At 39.9% G+C, this 23,270-nt stretch overlaps 1 protein-coding gene across 3 annotated transcripts in view; it reads left to right on the forward strand.

Moving 5' to 3' along the window:
- INTS12 (integrator complex subunit 12) overlaps window positions 1–23,270 on the forward strand; it is a 523,496-nt gene that overhangs the window by 253,084 nt on the left and 247,142 nt on the right. For all 3 annotated transcript variants that reach the window (XM_044061307.1, XM_044061305.1, XM_044061306.1), the window contains exon 4: window positions 11,102–11,289. In XM_044061307.1, the coding sequence (XP_043917242.1) occupies window positions 11,102–11,289 (188 nt within the window). The remainder of the gene's footprint in view (window positions 1–11,101; window positions 11,290–23,270) is intronic.

The raw sequence follows: 23,270 nt of genomic DNA on the forward strand, positions 1-23,270 counted from the left end.
AAGAATGTTCATAGGTTCATAGGTTCATACTAGGCTATCTGCCCAAGGGCATTTATAAGCCTAGCCCATAGTTATTTGGCTTTCGCCACCCCTTTAGTTTGAATAAAACTATGCCTATTATTTTGCTGTGCCTCTGTCAAGCAGTGACACTGAAGTAATCCCTGGGGTATATCTGCGATCCCCCATCCATTGGTCAAGATTCCTCTTGAACAAGGCCAGTGAGGTGCTCTGCCTCACATGTACCGGGATTTTGTTCCACAGCATAGGGAGTCTCTGGGTGATGAATCTGTCCTCCAGCACGTTCTATTAATAACCGTGTCAAGGTTTAAGTCTCCCCTTGTGGTTCTGAGGGATCTAGATTTTTGAGGTGAAGCATATTCATCAAATCAGGGTTTGACATGGCCTTATATGTCAGGCACAGGTCACCTCTGAGCAAGCGGTATGAGACTGAATAGAGCTGGAGTTCTTTCAGTCGGGCAGCATAAGACATATTTTTGAGACCCTTTATCCTTTGGGTGAGGAACTTTTGGGGCCTTTCCAGCTGCTGCAGATGTCGGGTCAGATACATTCGAATGGGGCATTGTACTCAATCATAGGTCTAGTGAGTGATGAGTACAGGGGGACGATGACCTCCCTTGATCTAGATGTGAATCCCGTCATGATCAGGTGGGCAATGTAGAAGGTTTTCCTAACCACTTTAGCAACATGAGTGTCAAGCGAAGGCTACTGTCAACCTGGGTCCCCAGATCCCTGATGACTTCTTCTGTGCTCAGTGGATTGCCACCTATATGGTAGCTAGGGGTAACCTTGTTTTTCCCGAAGGGTATGACTATGCATTTCTTGGCATTTAACTTTAGGCCATGGCTCTGGCACCAGTTATCCGTTTCTGTGAGGCCCTTCTGAAGGATATCTGTGTCAGATGTGTTTTCGACTATGGCCAGTTTGCAGTCATCTGCAAACTTTGTCAGCCATAACCCTCCTGTGTTTGCTTGTACTTCAGAAAAGTAGATGCCGAACAAGAGTGGACCCAGGACTGAGCCCTGTGGGACACCACTTGTGACAGGCTTTGAGTCTGACATGGCTCCAGCAACTCTGACCCTGTGGGTTCTGTCACTTAGCCAGTTTGCAACCCATCTTGTGATGTATGGGTTTACATTCAAGCTGATGAGTTTTCGATGATACCTGAGTGGGGTATTGTGTCGAAGGCCTTTGCCAGGTCGAGGTAGGCTGTATGGACTGCCTTTCCCATATCAATGGCCTTGGTGACTTGTCTCAAAAAAAGTCAACCAAGTTTAAAAGGCATGATCTGCCTTTGACAAAGCCAAACTGGGTTGGATCCAAAGTCTGCAAGTTCCGTATGTCTTTATTTATGAGTTCCATTATGATCCTCTCCATGGCTTTGCAGATAAGGCTTGTCAAGCTAATGGGACGGTAATTTCCAGGGTCGGTGGAGGCACCGCCCTTGTGAAGTGGGACCACAGCCGCTGGGCGCCACTCCTTGGGTACGTATCCTGAGGTGAGGCTAAGATTAAACAGCTGTCCTAACTGCGGGTTTAATTCCTCATTGAGTTCGTGGAGCACACAGCCGGGGACACCATCCGGTCCCATGGATGCTGTGTTTTGCTTTGGAGAGAGCAGTTCTCACCCGGGCGTTGGAGATGTTTGGGGGCTACAATCCTCTGGTATAGATATCTCTCCTTTTGGGGTGAGTTTGCACTGAACCTGTCAGCCAGTATGTTGGCAATGTGTGTAGGTTCAGTAATCTTCACATCATTTTGAACTAATTCTGAGCATATCTGGGAGTTTCCTCCTAGGTTTCTAACATAGCTAAAGAAGGCCTTATGATTGTCTTTTTGAGTCCTTGGCGATTTTTCCTCAAAATTTGCCTTGGATGATTTTATGAGAGCTCTTAGTTTTTACTTATAATGATCAAAGGTGTCTTACCTTTCAAGGATTTTGCTCTATCTTGTAGTAGCTTCCTCCTTTTGTTGTAGAGCTTGTTTATGGCTGGGGTCCACCAGACTGGACGCTTGCCTTTGGTACAAAGAGTCTTAGTTTTGTTTGGGATTGCCTGATCCATGCAGTCCTGTAGGTGCTGGTAGAAGGCATTTGTAAGTGATTCAGCGGTTTGAGTAATGTTTACCACTGGCTCAGGGGCCTTAAAGGAGACCACACTAGTTTTTAGAAGTGTGAAGTCGGCTTTTGAGAAGTTTTTCACTGTGGTCTTTTTATTTCAGGTGGGGGCGGGATGAGGACCTCCAGCGAGATTAGTTATGATCTGATCTCACCAGTGAGGGTATACTTCGGTGTTGAACATTGTGATCCCATGTTCGTGATGATGAGATCAAGTATGTTTTCTCCTCTTGTGGGGATGGTGACTAGTTGTTCCATGGCATTTGAGTTTATGAACTCCAGGAACCTTTGGGCTAGAGTGTTTGGGCTTGAGTAGTGTTCCCAGTCTATATTAGGGTAGTTGAAGTCACCTAGTATGATGGTGTTTGGAGATACATTTATCCCTCCATTGTTTTCAGGAAGGCCATGTGAGGTTCCTGAGTTTGAGAGGGTGGCCTGTAACATGCTACAAATTGCAGAGCAGTCTTGCCTATGGTTAATTGCACCTGGATGGTCTCCGATGCATCGTGCGTTGCCACCAACCTTGAGGTGTGGGTGTCCTTTATGAATATGGACACCCCTCCTTTCTTGGTGTTGTCCGGATTTTGGGGCCGGAACGCATGATATGAGGTGAAACCTGCTAGTGCTGGGGTGCTCTCAGGAGCCTTGAACCAGGTTTCTGTCACAGCACAGACATCGATGTTCTCCATACTGAGAAGGGCCTCGATTGCATGCATCTTGAGATTGAGACTTCTGGCATTGAGCAGCATTACCTTTAGTTTTTACTTTTTGTGTTCTAGGGTGGTAGGTTTAGAATTTGAGCCTTGCCTAAAAAGGCACTATGGGGTGGCAAGAGCCTTTGCCAATATCCGGAAGCCTAGGGGTGACAGGTGCAAGCCGTCCCTTAAGCAGCGTGGCTTGTCCAGCATGTCATCCCAGGCAGACAGACATTGATCCCCTTTGAATGACACCAGAATTTAAGCCAATTATTAAAGCTGATCATCTTATCACTGTATTGTGGCATCATTCTAGGTGAAGGTAGGATACTGCTTAAGGTCAGGGTCATACCTGCCTGGGCTACATAATCAGAGAGCTCCTCAATGTCTCTTTTCATGTAGTCCAAGGAGGTACGTCTCAGGTCGTTGACACCAGCGTGGACAATGACCGAGTCGTACTTGTACCTGCTGTTGAGAGACCTGAGTGCTTGTGTTATGTGGCGGATTCTAGCGCCCGACGGGCAGCTTACTGTGACCTTCTCCTTACTCAGTCTGGTGAGCGGGACGTCAGTGTGTCTGACTATGGAGTCACCTATGACAAGTATGTTTGGTGTTGTATTTGGCCTTAAGGGCAGTGACTGCTTTGCACACTGATTTTGTTGTTTATGTGTTGTTTGTGTGGTGTATTGAGTTTGCAGTTGCTTGGGTGTCTGCTTTGGAGGCCTCTGCTGTTTAGGTAAATTTTTACTCAGAGCCTCCGAGTATGTCTTAGTGTGTTTATGTGTTTGATTCAGTGGTGTGGTTGAGTTATGTGAGACTGGTATTGTGGTGTGTGTAGTTGCCTTCGCCTCTTGCCTGGTCTTGCCAGTCCTGAGTTGAGAGAGCTCAGCCTCCAGTCTGGCTAAATAGCTGCATCTCTCACAAGTGTTAGTGTTACATGGGAGGAGGAGGAGAGGGCTGTCCGTGTACATGAGGCAATTGTAACATTGTCTCAGAATTCCCAGATTCACCAACTGGGCAGGAGAGGACGCCAGCATCTGACCCTTTGACATGCTAGAAAGAATTATGAGTTGGTATGAGACAGAAAAGTAGTGGGCTTAGCAGGGAAGTGGGCACTTCTGGGGGGTTTTGCTAGTGAGAGATTTGTATAATATAGGAGTGCTTGACCTGCAAAGAGAATGCTTATAAGACAAGGGATATGCTTATAAGACAAGTGCTGAGCTTTTTGAGATAAAAAAGCTATTTGGAACAAGTGCTGCACTTTTTAGTGTAGGTGTAAACTGTTTAGGTTCCTAACAGAGCAGTTCTAAGGGAAAAATTGAAGAACAGACTTTCTGGAGCCAGAAAGAGTTTAACCGACGCTGCTCTAGTGGCAACTCCGCGCTAAAGCACGTTAAAGCGTGCTTGATAGCAGGGGCTGGAAAAAAGCAGGAATAGACCCAAAAGGGAAAATAAAACTACAGTTTCAAGTCAGTAACCACCTCTACGGGGGGCAGGGAAGCTGCTCAATGTTAGTCACTGCCACTGATCAACAGAGAGACCCTCCTCCAGCCCAAGCAAAAATGGCCTCACAGAAACTTTCAAACAGTTCAGGAACAGCAAGCCTGTAACTGAACTTTAACTCTCAGAAAAGTGGGAAAAAAGCAAGATTTTTTTGTTTTTGTTTTTTACAGAGATAGCAGAGGTTCACAAGTAATATCAAGTTATAACAGTGCAGTAAATGACCCCACACAAGAGTGCTAGGTCAAGGACAGAAAATATGCAAGTTTTAAGAAAAAAACGATTTAAAATTAAGTGCAAACAGGAAATTCAGCAAACAGCTTTTGGTTGTGCTCTAAATACAGCTACTAATACAGAAATCAAGTTTAACAAGCCAGAAAATGCTCAAGCTAGGCAGCTATGCAGAAAAACTTAGCAAATAAACAGAGAAAAATACTTAAAATCTCAAAAGTGGCTCCCTTCTTCTCTCAGCGTTTTTTCCTCTTGGAGGGTGCTTCACCAACAGCCAACAAGCCTGAAAAGACGCCCAAACCACTTTCTTGCAATGACCATTATGAATCTTTTCTTTCAGTAAAGCAACTGTATGTTGAATAAATGGAATAGCATGACCTATTTAGCAACAACAATCACACTAGACTGTAGGTAGCAAGGGCTGAGCTTGATTTTTACAAATGTAGTAGTGTTTATGCAATGCTGCCATGCCCTGCCCTTTAGCCCAGCACATTATAAATTTCTTTGAAAATTACAAGCAGTAATTCTTCCTATAGTAAATGTGTCCTTTAACAGTCTTTGACAGTTGAAGTGGCATTACTGTAAAGGGGATGATAACATGTTTAGTTTTTCAATTTTTAGCCAGACAATTCATGTGAAATTTAGTTTGAAGGTCAGAATCAGTCACTGGTATAGAAATGTGTGCACAAACCCAGCATTTGCTAAAATTAGTAAATCTAAGATGCCATTTAGATTCAGTCTTAACTAAACGTTGCAGAGGATGATGCACTGGATGGCAAAATCAGGTGAAACAATATGATGAAAAGCACAAAAACAGAAGTGATGCTTGGGCCACAGGAAAAACGAGCATGTTGGGGCTAGAGAGGATTTTGAAAAACTGTAAACAAGGATGTTGGGTGGGCTGTTTATTGTGCAAATGAAATTGATTACTGAAAAGTTTTCGACCAAGGGTCATAGCTGATGACTTTGAAAAGGAACATTGTCTGGATAAAGCAATGTCTGCCTGCATCCAAAAGGCATGATGAATCAATAATTCTGGAACTGGAAGCAAGAAAAAAATGTTGTCAAGATTAAAGAAGAATCATTGAAAGTTGAATCGGACCAGGATGAAGTAGCAGAATCATGGGAATTAACTTTTTGGTCAGCTAGCAAGGGTAAGTTAAATGCATTCAGTTTTGAATGCGATCTGGGTGGCAGATGTAGAATTAGATTGGATGGCAAACAGTTTACAGTTAGTTTTGTTTTTGGTTTGGATTGCAAAACATCACAGGCTATCACTTTCGGATGCAACAATATCCCAGGTTTGTTGTTGTTTGGCTGGTTTATGTGGTCTAATGTCAGGTTGTCTGTATTGTTTTTGTCACAAGGATGGGTCCTTTTCATGAGTGACACAGGATCTAGGTGGTGAGACCCTCACAGCAGATGACAGTAGCAGTTGCGAGCAAACCCAAGTATGTTCCTTTTTATCTGGGGCTAAATGAGGTTTTGGAAATGCACTTTGATGTATGCAAAGTCTCTAGGATGCAAGACATAGTGATTTTGCTCTGTTGTCCATTGGGCTGCATGCAGAACAATACTATGGTATTTTTACAAAACAGAACAAGGATTTACAGTAATGATCTTATTTTGCAATTTTAAGTTTTTAGGGAGGGGTCGCAGGCATTTTTTATGGGTCTGTCCATAATAATTTTTTTGGTGCACTTGCTACACTTTTAATACGAAATAAAACTTAAGGCAGTGCTTTTGGCCATTTAAGACTTTTGTTAAAAAAAAAAAAAAAAAATTAACTAGTCTAACCTTAATTGTCAGATTAGCTCCCTCTACTATTTCAGAAGCCTGTGGTCTATAATGAAGCCTGCAGTCACCAATGAAATTGTAATTTAGCATGTAAGCTTTTGCAAAGCTGCTGTATTACATGACTAATAAAATGGGAACCGTGGTCGGAATAGGTGGTACAGGGAACACTAAATCTAGGAATAAGTTGAGTGACTAACTTTTTTGCTACTGTGTGTGCATCATTTTTAACACACTGATATGCTTTTACCCATTCAGAAAAAAATTTCAACAGCTACTAATACAGAACAAGTTTTTTTCTTTGTTCCCTAATAAGACTGAAATCATTTCATAGATGGCGTAGTGGTGCAGCGGTAGCATTGTCGCCTCACAGCAAGAGGTTCTCCAGTTCGATTCTCGTCTGGAGTGCCTTCTGTGTGGAGTCTGCATGTCCTTCCTGCATTAGTGTGGGTTTGGGTGCTCCAGTTCCTCCCACATTACAAAGACATGTATCTGAAGCATTTCTCTGTGGGGCTCTGCTGAAAATTGGCTTCATTCCTAGTCAGACTTTCCATGTAAACAAATGCTAAATAAATAAATAAAATACATTTCTACTGCTTATTCCTTAAACACCTCTGTTTTTAACACATAGGTAGAAAAATGCCTGTGTCTCATTTTTACTTCATTCCCCTGCATCATTATATTAGTTTTATTGGTTTGTTTGTTTGTGTCTTTTGGCTTTTCCCGGTTAGGGGTCGCCACAGCTGAACTCCGGTCCGCTAATGATTGGCAGTAGATTTTTACATACTGAGTTGCCAGCTCTGACGCACAACCTTCATCGAAGGTACGCCCATTCACACATCTCCACACACAAGATGCTGTAGCTGAGAATCGAACCGAACAGCATCTTACTGTGAGGCAACAACGCTACTGCAGCACCACCACCACATATTAGTTTTATTGGTACATGTCATGAAATACTTACTGTATGTGTGTCAGACCTTCAATTAGCTATACATGCTCATGTGAAATATAATTTCTATCCAATGTAGTCCACTTAGTGTACCACAAGGAATAAATTCTTTCAGAGTTCCTACTACTGAATTCACATTTCCCATGCCAAGTATTCTCATATATTTCTTCAGAAATATACCATCTTTTGTTATATTTCCCTTCTGTATCCCCTCAGTACATCCTCACTATTGCAAATCAGGTTCCATTCCTCACCTGTAAACAGTATTCACTGCTGAAAGTGTATTATTCCTCCCAAGATTCTCTTAAGCTCCTTAATAGCAGTTTTAGGTGGCATAGAAGTACATGCCACTGTAATCTTCATCCCCTGCCAATAACCCCTTACTACCACAAGTCTACAATTATTGTCTTTTTCCCCTCTTCTACCTTTATTAGAGCTCCCCAATATTCTGCTGAATGTGTACCCACAAATCCTTTTTTGTTAAATTATCATGTTAATTTCTAGCCAGATGTCTCCTGCAGCATTGCAATTTGCACTCTTCACTTAATATTTTTCAGTGCTAATATTAGTCAATGCTATTTGCTTTTGTCTATATCTGTAAGGCCATTTACATTTCATGATGGCATGGACAGAACAGCCATTATGATGGAAAATGGTTACTTCCACCTATTATACATGATAGTTCTTCTGAATGCAAATTATCAGCATTTAGGTTATATGCAAACACAAATGTTTAGCAGGTTGATCTGTTACATAGTTTCTTCTGATCTCCATATGAAGCTGTATCACATTTTTCAAGATCTATTGTTTCAATAAGAACACTGAAAAAAACAGCTTTTCAGAACCCCGTTCCCTTTTACATTAGAACAAGCTGACAAATCTGTATGTTCCTCCTAAACTGGAACAGCTGGTCCAAACCGATGCCTGCACTGACAGGCTTTACCTGTTCTAAAATTAAGGTTACTCATACTTAAAAGCTATAGCCTGTCTTCCCATTTACAGTAATTACTAATTGCTGTGGTATCTCTATCCTCCTCTCAGATTAAAAAAATGGCTTGCATGCTTTCAGTAAGCATTAACTTTTTAACCCTAAGAAAAAGAAGTGCATTGGCTTACATTGTAGCACTGCTGTATTAAATGCATTAAAATGTTTATACTTATGGGAAAGCAGTTACTCATATAACATAGTCACTTCCCACAGTTTTATGCTTCCCTCTTTTTTCTTTCTTTCGGCTTTTCCCGGTTAGGGGTCATCACAGCAGAACTTCGGTCCACTAAGGATTGGCAGTACATTTTTTACAGGTGCCGAGGTGCCAGCTCAATGCCCAACCTTCAACAAAGGCACTCCCATTCTATGCATATCTTTCGAACGCCACTCTACCGCGGGGAGGGCATGCAGACTCCACACAGAAGAGGCTCCAGCTGAGAATCGAACAGGAGAACCTCTTGCTGTGAGGCAACAACGCTACCGCTGCACCACCACGGCTTATTTTATGCTTCCCTCTGTAACTTTAAAAAATTGATTACTTTGTACCTTGTACATTTTAATCCACACACACACACACACTATTCAGCCCTCTCATGATTAATTGCTTATACCTACAGACTGCCCACAAGTTAAAGCAGTTGATAATGACAAAAAAGTTAGTAACTCTGCAGATGCCTAAAATAATTGCGAATTTCAGTCACAGCATGCTGTTCAGACCTCTCATCAATAAGACTTTAGGAGGTATAAGGAATTATCTCCTGCTGGAAGCTTTTGCTAATGGAAACCATAGCTATTGACTAGGCAGATGTACGAAAGAGCTACAATTTCACTACCTTTCATAAATGTATCATATTTTTCATTAATATTTGCTTAAAAACACATTTGCTAGCTCAAAATGTTAATCAAGATAGCCACCTCTGTAAAACCAGGACAATTATTATTGTATTTCTGTATAATTTGTTCGATACACTTTTATACCCCCTCTCCAGCAACCTAAGATCACAAAATTATGTTAAGTTTAAATTGCTTTTGCCCATCCTTTTTTTACCTTGTTATAATGTAAAGCCTGGGTACCTTCCAACTGAAGTAAGTACTTTCTTGCTTTAATATCTTTAACATATACAGCAGTGGCTGATAAGTCTGACCCCACCTCAAATTTAAAATAATCTTGACTGTACACTAAACAAATCTGCTTTACTATGTAACATGCAATTTGCATCATGAATTTAAACAGTAATGACATAACATGGGGGAATATGGTTTCCAGTTCACCCAGCAGTTTAACACAGTCAACAAAATTCCTATCTTTCTCAATCGCTTCTGGCCTAGATGTCCTGAATTTGATTCTAGGCTCTGATGGTTGATGCATCTGACAGGGGAGGATGGGCATGCCCATCCTTGTAGGGGCAGGGTGCAGGAGGACACATGGAGCCACAATTTGAAGAGGAGAGGAGGTATCAGCTGTTCATCTGGTGGGCAGGCTTTCAGTTGACTAAACTGTCATCTAGTAATAGCCTTCATTAGTGAGTGTATAGAAACATACATTCATGGTGGGGAGCCATCATGTTGGTCCCCTTTTGTGATGTGAGTAGCTCACTACCCCACTTACTGGGTGAAGTTAAGCCATGCAACCTTTGCAATTTCCAGGATGCTGGTGAGGGTGCAGCCACACCCAATGGGTACCTGCTTGATGAACCCTTTGGTTGCCTCTTGTCCTTGTACTGTACTGACGTAATTGCCTTGTGTGGATGGGAAAGAATGGATAGACTTTCATTGGTGATGTTTGATGGTAAGCAATCATGGGGTCAAAAATTATCTACTAAATAAAACATGAACAGAAGAAGAGGGAGGTACATTCAAGAAGGATTAGCTAAGAAAATCATAGTGAAGGATGAGGGAGAAGGAGTATGGTAAGGAAGGAGGGACAACATATGAATATTGACAGATCAGATGATTTACATAAAATTTGTGACCAACATGAATGTCAGCATCCTGAAGGTAAGCCACTCTACATAAAAAACACAGCTGTTGGTTTCCTAGTACACATGCACCGACGTTGCTTCTTGATATATGCAACACAATGTCAAAAAAATATATATATATCCAACCCCCCCCCCCCATTCTGAGATCCCATAGTCCCCAGGGAAAGGGAATATTCCCCTACCCAGGGATTGTCAATCTCCCACACCTGTCAACTAGCTGTATAATCAACCAAATGAAGTCACTTAAACAGATGTTGACCAAGCCAGCGGAACCTGTTCAGGTATAGTCATGCATAGGAGAGAAAGGAAATAATTAGTCTCATTTGAAGCTAATACCGAGTTGTAGCACAGCTAAAGGACTATAAGCAATTCACATGACTTTTAAGCACAGTTTTTTAAAGTTTTCTTATGACATACGATGCTGTTGCTTTCTCAGTAGTAGGAGGACATGCAATGCTAAGTCAATGATACAGTTTCCCAGGAAGGATTAGCAGAAATAGCTGCTTGCCTGAAGTGATGTATGCTTTCATAATGCAGTTTGTTTTTAGGGAAGAAAAATTTAAAAAAAAAAAAAAAAAAAAAGCTCTAATATACACCCAAGCAAATATGTCATTGTTTCCTTTTCCCTTCCCTGCCATTTGTACTTAGTAGGTGATAAATTTCACAGTCAGAAGTAAACTGGGAACGATACTGCGGTATTGACATAAGGAGAATAATGCATGAAAGTATAGAAATTCCTTATTAAAAGAGAAAAAATATGTATTAGAAAAAAAACCTGCTGTGTGTCAATATCTAATAACATATTTTATTTTTTAATTAATTATAGCTGAAAACAGAATCTCCAGAAGGGGTTGAACCTCAAAAGAAACTGAAGCTTGATAAACCAGAAAACCAGTCATCCCCTATCACTGTTCAGACTAACAAAGACCTGCCAATATCAGATCTGTCGAACTTCGAAGAGACCAGTGCTGAGGACTTTGCCATGGAAATGGGTTTGGCTTGTGTTGTCTGTCGGTATGTGGCATTGTGAAATAATGCATTTTATTTTAAGGGGATAATACAAGTTTAGAATTTGTCAAGAGCAACAATTTGATGTTAACCTTGTGTATATGAGAGCAGTATAACTTGTGCATTTAGTTTTCCATTATGGAATGGGCTGAAATTCAGTCATATAGGCAGTGGCTTCAGAATCTAAGCAGGTGAATACAGTATTAGAATCCTTTGAGCTTTTTCAAAGCTGTTAGTATTCCAGTCAAATGATTTCTCTATGGCTTGGTAAGTAATCATCTGGAACATGCCTCATGAAGTCTAGTTGCCAGAGTTTGTACGTTCAGAAGCAGATAGTATTTTATATTCATAATAGTCTTCAGTGTTTCATATGTGAATTTTATAGTGTTATTCTTTCCACAGTTTCATTATTATCTTGAAAGCAATCTCAGAATCATAAATTTGGAAATTCAGGTACATTACTAGGTTGATGCTTTTAACAGTTTATCTCCAGTTTGACATCATTTTTCCTTGGTTTTGTTTACAGTGGTTGTTGAAAAATCAGGTTTTCTTTTAGTTTTTTTTTTCAATTTTAATTAGAAAATGAAATAATTAAGTGTTTTGCTACTTTTCATGAAATGTTCCGACTTTCAAAACGTCTAAAAAAAATCAAATCCTATCCTTATTTTTGTGTTTAAAGTACAGGGTTGGTTTCAGAATATTTCTTTGTTACTTCATATTTTAGTTTTAGAGCTAAAAAATTAATAAAGGGGAAAAACTGAGAACTCTCTCTGATTTGGAGAAATTATATCAGTTCTGCTCTTCAGCTTAGAGATGAGTTTGGGGTATTATTTCAGAATCCTCTGGGAAGAGGATGAGCATGAGAATGATTATAAGGGTTTTTTGTGTTATACATCTCCTAGAGAATACAACCCCATGTGAATCACGTTTACTGAGATGCTTGGTGAATTTCTTTAAGAACTTACCAGTTGCTTTCCTGTGGTATAACATTCAGAAGAATGTACCAGACTTTTTGTCTAGCCTCGTCAACCAAGTAGGTGGACTGGTCCATGACAATTTTCAGCCACAGCCAGCGATTGTTTTGTTCACGGCACATCTGTTTGAACAGAGAAGTGTCAGCACAGTATAGTATTATAGTTGATACTTTTTTTGACAGCTAGAATACAAATGCAGCAATGTCTGCCATACTGAAGTTAGTAAGAAATGGTCACTAAATATAGAGCTACTTGTAGCTAAACACCCTAGAACATTTTTTTTTTTTTAATGCAGCATTTTGTGACATTATATACAGTCAAATGTATGCAGTCGTATTGTTTTGTTCAGGAGTTGATCATGGGTTTGTAATTGTGGTTAAGCAAGTGATTGATACATTTTGTATGAGTAGTGAGAGATGGTGATGAAACTGTCAGAGGAAAGTGAACAGAGCAAAAGAAGAGTATGATTACTAAACAATGAATATTTGGACTTTTAAACTGTTGTGATTTTCTTGAGTTCTTTTTGTCCCCATGCCTGGTGAAATTTCCCCATTCTAACGTGATTCCATTCATTTCCCAGTAGTGCAAATCCTCTCAGAGCCACTTGGTTGAGAGCATTCTAGGGAGGCATCATATAGGCAACAAAGAGGGTAGCCTTTGCCACTAATGGCTTCCTGGAAATGAGGACATTTTTTACTTAGCCTGCCCCCTCTCCTGGGTGGAGAGGTGTGTGACTTACTTCACCTCACAGAACACACCACCTTCTTCAGTGGAAGTCTACAGCTGTGCCCAGTGAAGGCTACCACCATCCAGTGACTTGGTGAGCCCAACACCCCCAGGTCATGGGCCCACCATTTTCTTCGAAAAGTTGTAGAAACCTATGATTAGCTCCACCCTCTTCCCCCCAGGATGCCTAGGGCCATCCTCCCTGCCAGCTCAGTCAAGAGCTCAAGTCACTGATCAAATTCAGGTTGCCTGGGCTGTACACTTTAGTTAAAAAAAATGCACTTAGTTGCAACTTTGTTACATTTTCAACTGCTTTATAAGAGGCTACATTGTGATAAGGTTGATTGCTTGGAGAGGCAAGTGTGTGTGTTCCTTCTTTTAACCATTGTCTCTGAAGCATTCATGTGTTGCTCATAGGATTATCCATTATGTTTTTCTGAATATTTTGCAGTTATTTTCTTTGTTATTTGGGAGATGATTCCAGTTAGCTTGGACTATCTTTGGGAATCTTTTTTTACCTGTGGAGCAAAATAAGTTTGGTCTAGTGAAGATGAGACTGCTGTTTGACTGTTAGTTTATTTTTTGAGTGAGTGATAGTTGGATGATAAAGTGATATAACATGAAGGAATGAACATTTATTAAGCTACAGATTCTTTTGATTGTAGTTTTTCTGAGATGAGTGTGACAGTTAAAGCTTATCCTAAGTAAGGGGTGATAACATTTATTGCTAGTGATTTTCCTCCATGAAGTACAGAGATTTTAATTGCTGTCCTTCTTTCTTTTTTGTAGTGGTGTTTGTATGTAGTTTGAAAGTCATTGCTGAATCTACTGTTAGACCAAAATGTTTGTAGTAATTGACTTGATGGATTTGTTTGCTGCAAGGATATCATTAATGATGTTGTTGTTGTTGTTGTTTGTCTTTCTGCTTTTCCCAATAAGGGGTCACCACAGCGGAACTCCGGTCCGCTAATGATTGGCAGTAGATTTTTTACGAAAGGCCTAGGTGCCAGCTCGACACCCAACCTTCAACAAAAGCACGCCCATTTACGCATGTCTTTCGAACGCTACCCAACCATGGGGAGGACATGCAGACTCCACACAGAAGGCACTCCCAAGCCCAGCCGAGAATCGAATAGGTGAACCTCTTGCTGTGAGGTAACAATGCTACCGCTGTACCAGCATGGCTATTGCAAGGATATCATTAATAAAAAGGAAAAATAATATTGGGTCAAGGATGTATCATTGAGGGGGGGGGGGGGTTATGTTAAATATTCGAACATCTGAAATGTCAAACGTTACATGGTCGAGACCAAAACGTTTGACATTTGGATGTTCGAATATAAAATAAAAAAAAAAAAGAAGAAAGAAAAAAAGAAAAACACACCTTAACAGTGCGAGCAGGGGGGCAATCCCCACTGCACACCCCAAACCCCACCTACTTAAATATACCAACTCCAAGACCGCACTTCAGTGCAGAAAAAGGAAATTCTCCCATTCTGCACCATAAGGCACCGTTAAAAGTAAATCTTCAAACCCTTAAAATTTCGAATGTTTAATGTCAACCATGTAACGTTCAACATTTTAAGCATTCGAAAAATTTACCTACCTCATTGGGGTGCACCAGATATGAATATCCTGTTTTCAGTGACAAGTTTGTCTTACTGTATCTTAAAGCTTATGTTGGTTACATAGCTGCTGTAGCATAGGACTATGTTTTCAGTGAACCTAAGCTTTTCCAGTTTTGTTAGTAATAGGCTTTGGCTCACACTTTCAAATGCTTGAATTAAATTAGTGAAGATGGTACTTGAGAGCTACTCCTTTTCCATGGCTAGATATATTTTTTCTGTCGTTATACAGATGGCTGTTAATGTGTTGTGCTCTAGGCAAAAAAAAAAAAAAACATGTTGGCATCAGTTAGAAGTCCACAGTTATTTAGTTGTTCTGTTGTTGGTTTGCACATTAACTTTTCAAAAGATTTTGGTAATTTAGACAGAGTAGTGCTATGGGTGTTTATAAATCTGGGTTTGATTGTGAGATTATTTGAAATGAAGGTGGAACTATTCTTGACTTTATGACCAGATTAAAATATATGCCTGTGACTTTGCCAGCAAGGATGTTACAAGCTGTAGAAAACTGGTGTGTATCATTTTTGGGTTGGGTTCAATTTGGTGTTGAGTATTTATAAGATTTTTTTAATCGATTTTGGGGATACTGACTGGAAGTAAAATGTTCTCATTATTGAATGGTAATGTGTTTTGTATATTTAGGGTGCTTTGTGAGTTGTGTAGAGTTGATGAGTTCATGCTTGGAGATGTTAGAAAGTACAGCTGTGTAAGTAAACGTACCATAGCAGTAGATGTTTGAATGATAACTGCTGCAGTAGCCTTCGCTATATGAGTTGTATCCTGCCAAGGTTATAATTGCCAGCCAGCTTTCAAAGCTTCAGGGTATTCTCCACATACCCAAACTGTCAGGCAGCTCGAGCTGAGCTGATTAAGACAAATGTGGGTGCAAAGGTAAGACTTTCAGGATGGCTACTCACAGACCAACAGATTAACTTCAGCTGTCTTGAGCGTGAAACCAGAAACTGCAAAACAACAGCCAGTGTTATCAGATGGAGTGAAATTCAGTTACTAGCTAGTAAGTACTCTCCTGGATGCCTGCAAAGAAGAAAGTAAGATACCCTGAAAGAAAATCAAATAGAAAAGGTGAAGAGAAAACACTGGGAAGAATGCTGCAGCTGTTCATCAAAAAGCAGTTAAGCTCCAGCTTTGGTGCAAGATGTGGCTTCCAGCAATCCAGAGAAAAATAAATGTGCTCAGAGCTGATCAAAATAAATGAAACACTGAAGCACTGTACTAACTCAGATAAAAAGCTAGACAGAAATGGAAGAAGCTTTAAAAAGATATTCAGATGATCTGATAATCCTGCAAAAGTCAGACATCAGATGTCGAAATGAAGAAATGGCTGGCTGCATATAACACTGTTCAAGAAGAGATTTTTCAGAAAATGGTAGTATTAGAGGATGCACCTTGTAGGGAAAACCTGAGATTTTCTGCTGTACCAGAGGAACTCTAAGGAAAAGCCTGTATTAATTTTATGAAGGCACATATAAGCTACTGGACTGGTATTCCACAACAGGAACTGTTAATTGAAAGAGCACACTGTGTGTATGCTCTAAATTTGGACATGAGAAAGCATCCAAGACCTTTATTAGTAAATATGCAAACCTACCTGCAGAAAGAGTCGATCCTGACAAAACTGTGGCAAAAGGGCAAATACAGCTGTCAGGTGAAAAACACATTTATTCCAATGTCAAGAGGCAGTTGGGATATTCAAGCTGCCATAACCAGCAGTCTTCAGAATTTTTTTTTTCCTGGATTATCAAAGTAATTTTTTATGTAGAAGTCTAAGGAGGAAATGCAAGTTTGTCCAACTAAAAATGAACCGTCAAGCAGAATGGGACTCTGCTTTTCATTCTCTTGATAGCAAAACATACTGAGAGACTTTGCAAGAGAAATATTTTCCAATATTCCAAAGGAAAATTATTGAGACTGAGAAAAGCACAGGAGTTGACCAGAAGAACTGGAAGTACCTTAGAACTGAACTAGAATCTGGAGTTGGGAGATGGAAATGAATAGAAAGAAGACCAGCAACATGGAAATTAGTGAACAAATGTAAGACTGCAAAGCATCAATCACATTTGTGAAATACAGCTGTATAAGAATAAGTGGAAAGCATGTGCTATTGCTGACTTTGTTAAACTTGTGGGGAAATGAAAAGCATTTAACTCATTTCATGTCATTAATATTTGGAAGGACTTTAAGGGGGAAGAGAGGGAAAAGGTAACTATAAGTAAAACCATGAAACTTTTCACAATATAAATTACACATTTTAAAGTATTTTTACTTGTGTGTGATATAGTAAACACTTTTTCCTTTTTTGCTCTTAAGAAATGTAGGCAATGCAATGCAAAAGGAGAAGAAAAGCTAAACAAAAAAAAGTTTTAAATTCACAGGCTGTAATCTTAGGTTACTGAGAAGTAAAAGTACACAGATCATGATATATGCAGAGATGATATGTTTTCTCTTACTTTTGCAAAGGTGAAAGTCTGGATTATGACTTTTGGCTTAATATAATAACACATTTTAAATGGAAATAATTAAATACGAGAACACCAAATATAAAGAAAAGTTTTCCTTTAGCAATAAATGTTTCTGCTTGTCAATAAGGCTGCAGCCGAGTACTGTATTTTTCTTTTCCCTTTTAGGTTTCTGTGGATACAAGCTAATAATGGGGCAATAAAAGAGTGAAAGAATAGTTGTGTAAAATCTTAGCATAAACATAGATGTCCTTCTCTTCTATGTTGCAGTATTCTTTACATATGAGGTTGTATTCTGCTATCAACCCAACATCCAGCTTGTATTCAAAAGCTTCAGGCTACTGCCTGTATGTGGGACGTTGCACTTAGGCTTAGCAAACATCAGGAGTAAAAGGGACGCCAACATGTACAATCCTCAAGACTAAAGTAGCCTCATGAGGAAACTCCAAGAGAAGGCCCAAAGGACAGCTGTCCAAGTAAAGAGCAAGATGCAGGGGGAAGGCAGGTTGAATGGAATACTGCAACATAGAAGAGAGGGACATCTATGGTCACAGTAAGATTTACACAACTGGTCTATGTCCTTCTATTCAATGTTGCAGTATTTGTTGCATATGGGAGAGTACAAAAGCTTAAAGAGAACCTAGGGAGGGGGATGAAACAGAGAGAAATTAGGCAGAAACATTTTCCAGAAATCCATGCAGGATTGCTCTGGCAAAACCTGCTCTAGCCCTGGAAATATTATCCAGCTTGTAATACCTTGTAAAAGTATGAACAGATGACCAAGTAGCAGCTTCCCAGAATGGATTGTGTATATCCAAGCCCTTGAAGAAAGCCTCAGAGGATGCAACAGATCTAGTGGAATGGGCTTTAACTGAAAAGGTAATGATTTCCCATGAAACTGATAAAACAGGATGGCTTTAAAAATCCATGAAAAAATAGTTTTCTTAGAAACAGGCAAACCCAGAGCCCTGGGATGAAAGGACGTGAGAAGTCTTTCAGATTTCCTGATATACTTAGTTTTGTCAAGATAAAAATCTAAGCTGTTTATGCACTTCCAGGGAATGCAAAATTGTTTCACTAGGAGGCTGGAGAGATGGGGAAAATGTAGGCAATTGGATAGTTTGTTTTACGGAAAAGTCATTGACCACTTTTGTCATAAAAGATGGATTAGTTCAGAACTTCTGAATTATTAGGAACAATAAGAACTTTAATCAAACTAAATTCCAAAATGAACTTCAGTCATGCAACTGGTCTTGTCTAAAACTGCTTCAATTAGACGAAGCAGTTTCATACTTTAACTCCACATTTCTTACTATCCTTGATAACCACACACCTACCTGTACTATCAGAACCAATAAAAAAGTAGCACCGTGGCCGTCTAAAGATACTAGACAAGAAATTGTCCGTAGAAATCAGCAATATTTCCTTTGATAATCACGTTGCCAAAGTGGTTAGAAAGACCATCTATATAGCCCACCTTATCACGAAAGGGTTCACATCTAGATCAAGAGAGGTCATTGTGCCCCTCTACTCATCAGGCCCATAATTGAATACAGTGCCCCATTTGGGATGTACCTTACCTGACACCTGCAGCAACTGGAAAGACCCCAAAAGTATCTCACTAAGAGGATCAAGGGGCTCAAACAGATGCTCTATGCAGTTCAGCTAAAGAAACTCCAGCTCTGCTCAGTTGCATACCGCTTACTCAGAGGCGATCTGTGTCTGACGTATAAGGCCATGTCCAACCCAGAATTAATGGACACGCTTCACCTCAGGAAATCCAAATCCCTTAGAGCTACATGCTCCAGGGACTTGAACCTCAGCACAGAAATAAATAGGACATGCTGGAGGGACAGATTCATATCCCAGAGGCTCCCCTCACTCTGGAACAAAATCCCAATCCATGTTAGGCAGAGCCCCTCACTGACCCTCTTCAAGAGAAATCTTGACGAATGGATGGGAGATCGATCTCTTCTGTGTCCCTGCTTGACAGAGGTACAGTAAACTAACCTAGTATCAACCTATGAACCTATGGAGAACCACTAAATCCCCAAAGGGCCAACTTATGTTTAACTAAGGAATGTTAGAAAGAGGTCTACTGTCCTAGACAAAAAAAAAATATTACTGTAACCTGCAACAAAAACACCAAAATCCACCACAAAAATTTTGGTCTAGTATAAATAACCTTCTCCACCCAGGACATTTTACTACCCCTACCCCCTCGACTACCCTCCAAAAACTCACAAAAAAATCTCACCACAACAATGGATGAAACCAACTCCTAGTACAAAATGTAATTAAAAGGCAAAACCAAAGATGCAACAAACACGGCAGTTAAAAGATAGCTTGAGTTTAATGAAGTATAAGCGCTTTTGCATTGGTTCCACAACGCTTCTTCAGATACAATAAAATAACATCTCAAAATGCTTGCATTTAAATCTCCATAAACCAATAAAAATGGTAGTAGTCATCACATGACATATAAAACAATCACCTGACTCTTAAGTTGTACTAGTCACCTGACCTAAACTCCAGCTTGCAAAATCCCAAATAGCACATTCATCATAAAAATCAAATATAAAACATTCAGCCTATGATGCAAAGCTGAAAGGCTGGTAACATAAAATTAACATATAAAGTTCCTGAATAAAGTATACATACATGTTTGTAACAAACGGTACTCACTATCAAAATCATAATTGTATTAGTAGCAGTCTGACACCCCTAATGAAAGTCATAAGAACTAGCAAATAAACACATACAAGGCTGCTCAGTGACCCTTTCAAGATGTAAATATAAGGCCTGCATCACTGTGCCATTTCTGTTTGAATTTTACAACCTTTCCATATAAAAAACAACAAAGTTTGTAAAAAAAAAATATGTATATGCTCATCCCATGGCTTCCACTTAACACAACTTGTAACTAATCCGCAAATATGTCTCTTTCAAATGAGTCTGCTTACATTTGCCGTTTCAAAACCAAGTTACAGTCCATGCATGTAAATCAAAACAACAACAGTCTTGTGTATATATAAAGAACAGCAAGATAAATAAGAACTACATAGATAGACACCCTCATGGTTTTACTAAGCACATATTGTCTTAAACCTCGAAAAACCTCTGGAAACTGTTGCCAACAGCTTTAACGCTTTCTTTATGGAAACTATTCAATCCCTTGCCAGCCAACTAGCTCCTGATACCCCAAATCTAACTGACTCCACACGCAGTACTCACTCCTCCTTCAACTTTCAATCAGTATCAACATCACTTATCAGATCATTAGTCAAGAAACTGAAACCCACCACCCTGTCAGCAGACAATCTCCTTGCAGAATATCTTCAAAAAGCCGCAGACATAATAGCATATCCCATTTCATTATTAATCAATAGAACAATCTCGTAAGCTTTTATCCCTTTCATCTGGAAAATTTCCCACAATATTCCTCTCCATAAAGGGGGTAGTTCCACTGAACTATCATATTACAGGCTTATTGCCATCCTGTCACCCTTAGCTAAAATTATGGAAAAATATGTCCATAAGCAATTCTTACCCTATCTCAATTTGAACAGTTTCCTAGCCCCCTCTCAGCACAGATTTAGACCCCACCATAGTACAACCTCAGCCCTTCTTTCCTTCTCTCATAGAATAAATCAAAACCGTAACAATAACAAGCTTTCCTCTGCACTCTTTCAAGACATATCCAAGGCATTTGATATGGTAAACCACCAGCTACTCTATGGACACTAAAAACTCTCTCCATAGATAATCTGGCAGTTCGCTGGTTTAATTCCTATCTAAGTGCAGACAACAAGCTGTACTATGGAAGGATAACCTATTACCAATCACCCTTGGAGTCCCTCGGGGGTCAATATGCAGATGACTGTACCCTAATCTGTTCTGCTACCTCCCCGATAGACTTAGACTTTATCCCAAAATACCTTTAACAAAGTTGAAAACTGGCTCATCAATCAGCGTCTACAATTAAATCCAAATAAAACAAAGCTTTTACTCTTCATCCTCGCTCATAAGGTCCCTGTGCCATAATTTACCATAACATCTAACAATAGCACCATAATTTCCCTAGAACCTACTACTACTAAACTATTGGGTGTAATAGTCAAGTTTGATGCTCACATTGATCGAACCATTAAAACAGTCAATAAGCAACTCCGCTCTTTATATAAGATTAAGCCATTCCTAACCCCATCTGCTAGGACTGTGATTGCCCATACACATTTACTATCAACCCTTCTTTATGCCTCTCCTATTTATACAAACCTAAGTAAATCTGACCCAAATAAACTCAATAGCTGCTATAATAATATTGCCAGATTTGCCACAGGTTCAACGTATAGAATGCATCACTGTCTTAACCTTAGATCCCTAGGCTAACTAGAATTACCCCGTCTACTTCAGTATAACCAATTAATAGTTGCTTACAAAGTTCTCTGCCAGCCAGAAATCACAGCCATACTCAAAAATAATCACCCCCCTACAGTAACCTAAAAACACTCCGTTCTTCTATCAGAATGCTAGTACAAACTTTTAAATCCAACAACTTAGCTGGTGAGTAATAATTTTCCATCTCTGTTGGCAAAAACCTGGAACCGACTTCCTGCTGAACTTACTACAGTCCACTCCTTAACCCAAAATTCACTGGTTATGCCCCTGTACAAACCCAGACTAACCTACTCACTATTCACTTTGTATCACTATATCCCCTGGCTACATGTAGAAACTGTCTTTATAATGAGTTTGAGTCATCATCTGTTTTACAAGAATGATTACATATCTCCGTTCTAATGGATTGTACTACCGAACGGTATGGCTACTTGCACAACTATGTACTATTAAAATGTATGTGTTCTAGGATAAAAATTAATAATTGTAAAGTTTTTCTGTATGTATTCTGGCAAATCTGGAATATGTAGCTATATGTTCTTGTATAAAAAAATCTGTACTTATAAAGTCTTCTGTATCTATGTACATGAGGAGCTTTTCTCCCCAGGCCTCCACTGAAAATGGACCTGTATCCAGTCAAACTTTCCTGGTTAACAAATGTAAAATAAAATAAATAAATAGTTCTCAAAGAAACCCTGTCCTTATGGAAGACTAGGAAAGGTGGTGAAGCTATTAATGCTTGGATCTCAGAAACCCTTCTGGCAGAGGTAATGGCTACCAGAAGCAACGGTCCTCAAAGTAAAATTTCAGAGAAGCTGAGGCTGCTGGTTCAAAAGGGGCCTGAGTCAACTTCTCCCGGACAAAATTAAGATCCCAAGAAGGAAGAACTGGTTTTCTGGGAGGATTAATGTGTAGGACACCTTTTAAGAATAGTTTAACTTCCAGCTTGGAAGCCGGTGGAGGAGTTAAAGGCAGGCAAGCAGACAAGGCTGCTGGACCTTAGTAGAAAAATAAGAAAGACCACTGTTGAGTAACTCACACAGGTAAGATAACACCAAAGGAATATCTGCCAAAAAGGGTCCCTTTTTCCTTTTTTGGAACCAGTTAGAAAGTCTTGTCCATTTGGAAATGTAAGATTTTCTAGTAGTGGGTTTCCTGGCCTCCTGCAAAACCCTAAGCACGTCCTTAAAGAAAAGGTGCCTAAAAGGAATCAAAAGCTGATCACCCACAAGGTCAGGTGAAGAGTGGACAAGTGTGAGTGAATTAGAGATCCCTTGTCCTGAGTGAGTAGGTCCATCCAGTGAAACTTGTGGTGATGGTCCTTGGCTAATTGCAGAAGAAGAGGGAACCAATTCTGTATTGGCCAAAAAGGAGTCACTAATGAATCAAAGAGAAGTGAGGAATGCATAAAGAAACATTCCCTTCCATGAAAATGATATGGTGTCCACCTTCCAAGCCTGAGGGTGAGGGACCCTGGCACAGAAAAGAGGAAGTTGTCTGTTCTGAGGGGAGGCAAATACATCCATCTCTGGAGTACCCCACTGGTGAACTAGATCTAGGAACACATCCTTGTGAAGCATCCACTGGTGGGGTGGTGTCATGGATGTGCTCAATGCATCTGCCACAGAGTTCTGAGCAATGGGAAGGTACACACTGCATGAAGTTAGACTTTGTATGGATTAGCCAACTCCTATGCTTTGATTGCTAGGCAACAAAGAAAATAAAATTTTCTAACCCCCTGCTTGTTTATATACCAAAGGATTGTGGTATTGTCTATGAGAATC

Source organism: Protopterus annectens, chromosome 2.part0, assembly GCF_019279795.1.
Source record: "Protopterus annectens isolate FY-2018-M chromosome 2.part0, PAN1.0, whole genome shotgun sequence".
Taxonomy (NCBI): domain Eukaryota; kingdom Metazoa; phylum Chordata; order Ceratodontiformes; family Protopteridae; genus Protopterus; species Protopterus annectens.